Below are 9,132 nucleotides of genomic sequence, written 5' to 3' on the forward strand. Positions count from 1 at the left end.
ATGGCTATATATATATATATATATATATATATATAGATATATCTATATTAGTTTCAGATCTGGCCAATCTGTTCCAATGCCTTCACCTAATATATCATATTAAGAGAGTGCTATTCATGTATGAATGGGTTCTTAGAAAGCTCATCTTTGCCACTCTTGTTAGATTTATTGTGTATAAATTGTGAAAAAAAGTATATGGCCCTCTTTTTATAAGTGATTCACATTTTCTCTTGATTCTTTGGAGAAAACTTTTATTTTACTTATTTTGGTCCTTAGCTGCTACTTACACTGAATGAGATAAAGCTGGGACTGATGTATGTGATTCTTTGAAATTATCTATTTTTGTTTGGTTGGGAGGAAAAGGAGAGAAAGATGAAGTAGAATTTCCTGTGTCTGTATTTTGCAATTATTTTCCACCTAGCTTGTGTTCAAAACAGTTTCCATTAAATGCACAATTTTATTCCACCTAATTATCTATCTATCTATCTATCTATCTATCTATACATCTATCTATATATATATATGTATATATTATATATATGTATGTACGTATGTATAGATAGATAGATAGATAGATAGATTGATTGATTGATAGATATTGTTGAGCTTACTGATCTTTAATTGATGGTGTCCTCCGTTCAACAGGGTGCAGTTGGTTTAGCAATATGGGTGCCTTCAGTGGCTAACCTGTCCAAAGATTGTTATGTGGTGGAGAAAAATAATAATGGGCATGGCTATTCTTCTCTTTCATTTTCTGAGGAGAAAAATGATACTGTTTGGAGTGACAGAGATGATCTAGAACTTTCTGTTCTGGAAACTGAAATGCAGTCTCACGGAATTTATAATGAAGCCCTTCTTGATGAATTGAAGGTTTGGTAGATCCATTTTTTATATTCTTTACTTGTTTGGGTGCATAATTTCTGCATTGCTTCCATTTTCTGATTCATATTTATCAATTCTTTGGTTACTGTCAGGTTTCCCAGGCCATGTCAAAGAAATTTGTTAAAGTTTCGTCTTGTACTGCCTTGAAAGAGGTCATTAAGTTTATGCATGATGAGCAGCAGAATTGTGTACTTGTTGTTGATACAGAAGATTTTCTTGAGGGGATTCTTACGAGAGGTGATATTCAGCGGCTAGGAGTTGAGGCTTCTAGAGAAAATCTTCAGAATCGAAAAGATTCTGCTGTATGCGATGTATGTTCTCTTATGTTTACTCCATTTTTGTAGATTGCATATCTGATTTTCTTTCAAGCCTTTGAGTTCAACATTAATGTTGTTTTTGTTATGATAAAAATATTGCTTAATGACATTGTCTTTAGGTTTTTGCACTCATAATACTCATTTAGCTCTTACGTTCTTTAATATTTTTTTAGATCAACTTTAATCTCTTTAAGTGTAAGTTAGATGCGTGTCAGCAGTACAAACTGTCCCCTTGATTTTAGGAAAATTCTCCTTATATTATAAGCGCTTGTTTTTCTTACTTCGATATTTTACTTTCTAGTTTTATTTCTTCTATGTTATTTGATAGTAACTAATTTAGTTTTCTTGAAATTTATCAGAAAGTGTCACATCAATAATTTTAGTTGTGGAAATTAATTCATTTTGTTCCCTGATTTTATATGATTCCAATTTCTTACTGAAATTCATGGATTATTTTGATAATTTCATTATTATTTACTTTAACCTCCAATACTGCTTATTTACATTTAAATAAAAAAAGTTGACATAATTGATGAATCGTGATCTTTGAATGCTTGATTTGTTTTTATTTATGAAATCATACTGCTTATGATTTTAATTTTATTAAAAAATCTTAATCCTAAATCATCGCATATAACATTCAAAGCATAAAGAATGCATTTTACTTACAAATCTTATACCCTTAATGCAAACTTGGATTATGTCTGGTCCTGTGGCAGTTTACAAATTTGCTGACGCTGAAAGTGATTGTAGGAATGTCGGGCAAAACAGTGATAGCAAGGGATGTGAAAACCTCAAGAAACTGTTAGTAAACGAAATAACTAGAAAACAAATCGGAGCCTTAATTTTCTATGCTTCTTATAAAGTACTTCATGAATCATCACAAACAAAACTACCATGCCAATGCACTAACCTTCATGGGAATCCACCATTATCTGTGGACAGAACCTCAACATTTATAATAGTCTTTTGGAATAAATTATTTGGGAGTGTTTAGTGGTGGATTGAATGTCAAATCAAGAGAGATGGTAAAAAAAATGAAATCCAAAGTAATTGATAATGGGCTCATGAAATAAGGTCAAATCTTACACGTTAAAAATTAGATTGATTCTGGAATTTCTAATTTGTAGGTATTACTTGCAATTTGTTGTAAAATTTTGAATGGCCATATTTTGATGCATTTTTTTTTTAAATTTTGTTGCTAAATTTCAAAGTATCATATCTTTCTTGCATTCAATTTTTTTAAATGTTCTTAATGGAAGCTTTTTATTTTAATTTTGATGCATCATAACTTTTTCACTAGGTTTAACTTTCATATACTTTTTGCTCACATTTGCTAAAAGCTTGTAATTGTCATAATTAATAGCTAGTTGTTTTTGCAAATATTTTTAATTAAATTCATGGAAATGAAGCAAATGACTAATGTAGTCTACGGTAACTAATGAAAATACCACAAAGCTAAAGAGGCATCATAAGGGATATTAATAATGATCTATGATGAAATCTTAGAAAATGAAACACTAATGAAATTACAAAGAAATCAATTGCACGATTATAAGATGCTTATATGAGAAGAGAATCTTTTTAAAAATAACTAAACAAAATCGTATAAATGGGTTTTTTTTGAATTGTGCAGATATAAACATGATTAGCTAAACAAAATTTTATATTTAAATTTTTAAAAGAATTTTTATTGCTAATAAATTTTCTTAAATATTGACATTACTTAATTCTCATGATAAGGTTTGTTCTAAGAATTTTTAAGTCAGCGTCAGTTTAATCATTCATCATAAGAATATCAAAAGATAATTTATCATACAATTACATTTTCAAATTGCTCGTTTGATTCATCAACTACATCAAATATGATTGGTTTATCTGTACTCTTAGGCATATGTGCAATTTTCATTAAAAATTCAAGTTTAGATGATCTCAGGCTTCATATATTTTTTTTCCATTTTAATTCTGATTCTTGATAAGTATGGATTCATGTTCATGAATGCTGTCCATTATAGATATAGATTTGGATCCAACAATAGTAGATATACACACTGATTGTAATTGCAAATCATATTCTATATCAATTATATCCTCAAAGGATTAATCATTAACTATCATTCCTTCACTTAAATTATACTCTACTATTGTGTTAGCCTATGTTCAATAGGCTTCAGATGAGAAGTTTTTAGGTTTTCCTTAGGAGACAAACATAAGCATAATGGCGCAAATAGTGAGTTATAACATGTGTCGATGTACAAAAATCTCGATAAAATTGAGAGTCCAAATATTTCGAAGGATTTGAGAAAATCAATCCAAGGAATTTTGAGGAAATAATCTTCATATTGAACACGAGTCATATAGATAAATTTTTTTTGCTTACTCATTTACATGAACCATTTTAATGCTTGTGTCACCAGTTCCTTATCTATTTTAAGTTGGAATATACTTTGCAAATGATAGGATATGATAAGTTTTGATTTTTGTTTGAACATACATAACATACATAAATACTGTGGGTGGTTACGTCAACAGCATAGTTAATGACATAAGCATAGAGGATCTTCTCCAAATATTTCAAAGGATTTGAGAGAATCAATCCAAGGAATTTTGATGAAGTAATCTTCACATCGAACACAAGAGTCATAGAGAAAATTTTTTTGCTTACTCATTTTCATGAACCATTTTATTACTCGTGCCTCCAGTTCCTTGTCTGTTTTAATTTGGAATGTACTTTGCAAATGATAGGATATGATAAGTTTTGATTTTTGTCACACACACACACACATGGTGCACTTGCAAGAGAGTTTGTGCTTATAGCTGTTTTGGTTGCTTTTATATGGCTTGCATGATTTGTATTGTTGATGTCACCTTTGCTGGTATCACCACCCTATATTTGCATCATATATGAACCCCTGGCATTCTAAGGTAATTTTTATAAAGAATAAATGTCATCCAATGCCATTGTGTATAAAAGGCTCTCCACTTATCATTTATGATAATGTGGTCTCAGATCGCATATATTAATTCTGAAAATACATTGCAGATCAACACCCGTCCTATCTCATCATGCTTCACACGTGGGTTTCAATATCAAGGTGGCGAACGTGGAATTTTAATCTGCTTTCCAGACACAGATTTGACCATGGCAAAAGAGCTCATGGAAGCCAAAGGCATCAAGCAGTTACCAGTTGTTAAACGCAGCAGAGATGCTAGAGATCATGGAAAACGCAAGCTTATTGGTCTTCTTAATTATGATGCAATTGAACGCTGTATAAGGTTCGTAGTACTTCAGCTACTTATGCTGGAATGTTACACCTTTTCTCTTTCTTATATCTGCCATAGAATTGCTTCATGACTTTATTATTATATAGGTACAGGCAGGGCCGGAACCCGTTTTAATTTTAAGAGTTGGCAAAATTATCAAATGCTAAATTTTATTAGGTATTGGGCAAAAAATCTATCAAGAGTAGGCAAAATTACCTGATTGACCAAGTGTTATAGAAAAAAACTATTAAATTTTCTATCATTTATAGAAAAATCTCAAAATATAAAGTGAGCAACTGCCCACTTTAGGATTAACGTAGTTCCACCAATGGTAACAGGACTGGGACTTACATGATCATTTATATTATTTGGGTCTGCATTATGACATTTGAGACCCCATGTTTATATATTTTTCTTTTGTTTAGTTTTGCTAAAAGGTATGTCATGTTGTGTTTGTGAATTATATCGGTGATTGAACTTTTTAATGCCTAGTACTCTCCTACTAAAAAGCAGTTTTTTATTGACAATAAACATGATGCATTTTTTCTTAGAAGTTTTTCTTTAATAATGTAGATTTTCAGGTTACATTATCATCCCTTTCCGTGAACGTCCTTCTCATATTACTTTTTTTTTAACATCTAAGTTTTTTTTTTTTCTTAAGAGATGTTAGAATTATTCGTTATTGTATAATATTATTATTATTATCACGTGTGCATAATGTTTATAGTAAGAATATATCGGCATAATTTATTGTCATTTTGAGGATGTTTTTATTTATATTGTTTTACTATGACTATTTTATGTTGCCTATATTATATGTGGGCCTTCGTATTAACGTATTATTTAATTTAATGAAGGACTGACAATTCTAGCTTTCTGGTAATTCTTTTCACATGTGCTGCAAAGAAAGACAAAGAGGAGCTACATCCATTATCATCATAGTAAGTTGGGCCTTATTATGCTGGTAGGGCTATTCGATTTCAAGTCGAGTCGAGGTAGGCTCAAATAAAATTCGATCTAAAATTTTGGCTCATAGCTCAACTCATTTATTTTGATCCAAGCCAAAATTCAAATCATTTTTCGAGCGATTAACAATCATCGAGCTAAATTTACTAAATTCACATCCCTAACATCTGTAGGGTTGTTAACAATCTAATTTTTAGCTTAGCTGGAGTTGGCTCTAAATTGGCTGAAAAAATTTGATTCAAAATTTTGGCACGTTATTCAAATAGTTTATTTTGATTCGTCTCGATCTAAGCCAAAATTCATTCAAATGAATTTTCAAGCGATTAATGATTTTTGAGCTTAATTCATAGCCATATATGCTGGTTTGGTCGAGTTTATGAAATGTCCATTCATTCCTCTCAAGTGCTAGATGAGTTGGCATGTCTCTTTTCATGCGACTTTATGCTATATTACTTTTGATCTTTGAAGAAAGGTGGAGAAAATCTTATTTTCTTATTTATCAATTAATCAAATTACAACTCTTCTCTATATATAATTAGGAAAGACTATGATAAACTTAATTATAATCATTACAACTTTCCGAAGATAAATAACTAAAGAAGGAAAGAAACATGGCATAATAAAAAAAGAATAAAAGAGAATAACTCTAAAATAGGAAACTCATAATTTCACAATTCTTTTCAAGCTTGGGCATATATGTTTTAAAGGCCCAAATTAGTGTTTAAAACCGTGAAGCTGTCTGAGGTGGAGATGTCATGTAAATATCAATGATTTGAAGATAAGTTGGAATGTAGATTAAGTGAATAATGTCTCTATGGACCTTTTTAGAGATAAAATGTTTATCAATCTTAATGTGCTTTATCCTGTTATGATGCACATGATTCTTTGTAATACTAATGACAACTTGGCTATCACAAAACATTTTTATGGGTTTGATGGTGGAGTATCCTAACTCATTCAGTAACATTTGGATTCACATTCCTTCACAAATTCTCGAAGCATCTGCCCAGCTGGAATTACACACTATTTCTAGAAACCACCGCTTGCTTTTTGCTCCCTCAGATGAGAAGATTTTACTAAGCATATGAACAATACCCAAAGTGGACCTTTAGTTCGCTGAGCTCTGCCCAACTAGCATTAGTGTAAACCTCTATCTCCTTGTTGTCTGATTTCTTAAACAATAACTCTCTCCTAGGGAGATTGAGGTTTACACTAATGCTAGTTGAGAGAAGTTCATGAAATAAACACATTTTGTTGTGGATTTTTGATACAAGAACTCACATGTATGATGCATTTCTTTGAAGGTATGATCCAAGGATAGAATTGAAATATTTTTTTGTATTATCAATTTTGAGGATTTGAATTTTGCACTAGAATGAATGAAAACAATATTATGGAATGACTTAAAGATTTGTGCAGTTTCAAATTTTTCATTCATGAGGAATATTCAACTTATTCTAGTATGGTCATCAATAAAGGAGATAAACCATTTAGCTCCATTAATTGTTTTTAATTTTTATAATCTTCAAATGTCGCCGTAGATGATAGAGAAAGGATGTGAGTGTTTGTACTAGGACATATAATAGTTATGACGAGCTTATTTAGCCAATTGACATGATTCACACTAATAAAACTCTTATTTTTTATTAATAAAGAGACGAAGGTACAATTTTGCAATATAATCAAAATTAAGATGGTCCAGATTTATTTGATCCTTTTTAGTTTTAACTGACATTAGCATTTTGTATTCCGACACACTTAGCATAATAATATCAGTGACTTCTTCCTTGTGTTACATTTTTTTTGAAGGATATTTTAATTGAAATTTTATGAATATATCTTTTTTACTTGTACTATTCTCTCTCTCTCTCTCTCTCTACAGATTATTATCTTTCAAAATGAGTAGAATTATTTATCTTCTTACATTATTCTTTATATTAAGAAAAATCTTAATCACTATGATTTAAGTGGCAATAGGGAAACTGTTAACTAGTTTTTTTTTTTTTTTACATTACCAGTTACTCTCTACTTAATTCTTGACCATCCAAATTTTGATGGTGTATGCAAAATGTAGGAGAATAAATTGATTTGTTCTTCTAAAATGATTATTAATATAACTGTCTCTCTGTAAGCTTGGAAGGAGCCCATTATGCAGTCTAATTCTCAAAAACATATGCTATTGGATTGGGCAATGATTTTTATTGACTTAGATCGGATCTGGTTGCTTTTTTTTATTCTCTTTTTGTCTTCACATTCAAAGTAGTGTCTTTTTTTATTTTAACCAGCGTTGAACTGCGGGACCAAGTTTGTGTTGAGAGACCTTTGCAGTTGTGGGACTCCTTTAGTGGGTCGGGTCTTTCTCGCAAGCTTCATCACATTCGAGGCCTCTATTTAGTAGCTCATCTTTTGATAACAATGAACTTTCCTTTGTACCGTTGGAATGTTGCTTTATATGCCAAATTGCTTTGTTGAAATGGCAAAAGCCAATTCTTCCACACCTAACCATTTTCCATATCTAGTGGGTTTGCCCGAACTTAATTGTAATCATTTTACTTTGCATGCAGAGATGAAATCCGGCATAGGAAGAACTACTATCAGCAAAGAGCTGAACACCTAGAAAGAACAATAAATGCCCATTGAATGTGACAGCCCTGAAGAATTTTGGAGCGGCCAACTAGCCAATCAGCCCTTCATTAACGGCTTTTGTTTCCAGTGGCATTAATTATATTTGCAATATTAATGCCTAGCTACAATGGGTATGGATTCTTATATTTTTCTTTTCCACAATGCAAATTGTATCATAGATGTTTCATTAACATCTTTAGGTCAATGAATTTCATTTAAACTCAAGCAAAAAACTCCTCTTCCTAGCGAAGGGTGGAGCTGTATTTCATGGGGCTTCAAGTCCTGATATTCTTTTGTGAAAGTTCTTAAGGAAATCTTGTATTCCTTTTGTTTTTATATATATGGTGCTCATGATCTAAAACATAGAAGCCGCTGATATTCTTTTCTGTAAGCTTTATTATGGTTACTCTCCCACTTTTGTGGTATAAATCCAATATTATCTGAAGCCTACTTCTTATTACAAGTTTGTTGATGATTTGCAGACCATACATTTATGCCATTTTACTTGGCTAGCAACTGGCATTGCTAACAAGCTTAATGAAATGTAAAAATTTGTCATTAGTATAATTTCACTTTGTGAAGTTCTCCCATTCATCAACGTGATGATTTTTTTTTTCCCCTTAAAAATAACTTCCTTCCCAACTATTTATAAAATATGGTAAATTTATCAGCAATAACTTGATGTTTACGTGGGATTATTCATAGATAAGGCCCAAGAGATAAATATGTTTAGAAACTGATAATATGCACTTGGAGCGTTGGGAATTGATGGCAGATCAGGCCCTAATATTGGGTTTTCTTTTGACACGGTAAGCTCTCCATCAACTCTTCTCTGCTGCTCTAAATATGGATGAAATGGAGTGAAGCTTCCATCCTCATCTGACTCTTTGGTCCTAAACCCCACCAATGCCAAGGTTGGCCATGACTTGGTGGCCAAGACCAATAGCATAGCCCCAATATCCAGCTACCACACGAAGTTGTGGCGCTCTGCAAGGCAATGCATAGGGCTCCAGCACAGTTTTTTTCGAGCCTCTTGAAGCTTTCTTGAACTTGCTCAGCTCTTTCGCGGAAGCTATTA

The 9,132-nt window shown here is 31.7% G+C and overlaps 1 protein-coding gene across 1 annotated transcript in view; it reads left to right on the forward strand.

Moving 5' to 3' along the window:
- The window catches only part of LOC110030083 (chloride channel protein CLC-f), a 15,041-nt gene extending 6,626 nt beyond the window's left edge, over nt 1–8,415 (forward strand). Inside the window, exons 6-9 of the mRNA XM_020732642.1 lie at nt 646–870; nt 975–1,193; nt 4,243–4,475; nt 7,994–8,415. Coding sequence (XP_020588301.1) covers nt 646–870; nt 975–1,193; nt 4,243–4,475; nt 7,994–8,069 — 753 coding nt within the window. The 3' untranslated portion in view covers nt 8,070–8,415. The remainder of the gene's footprint in view (nt 1–645; nt 871–974; nt 1,194–4,242; nt 4,476–7,993) is intronic.
- Nucleotides 8,416–9,132: the final 717 nt, after the last annotated feature.

This window comes from Phalaenopsis equestris, unplaced genomic scaffold (genome assembly GCF_001263595.1).
Source record: "Phalaenopsis equestris unplaced genomic scaffold, ASM126359v1 Scaffold000650, whole genome shotgun sequence".
Lineage (NCBI taxonomy): Eukaryota > Viridiplantae > Streptophyta > Magnoliopsida > Asparagales > Orchidaceae > Phalaenopsis > Phalaenopsis equestris.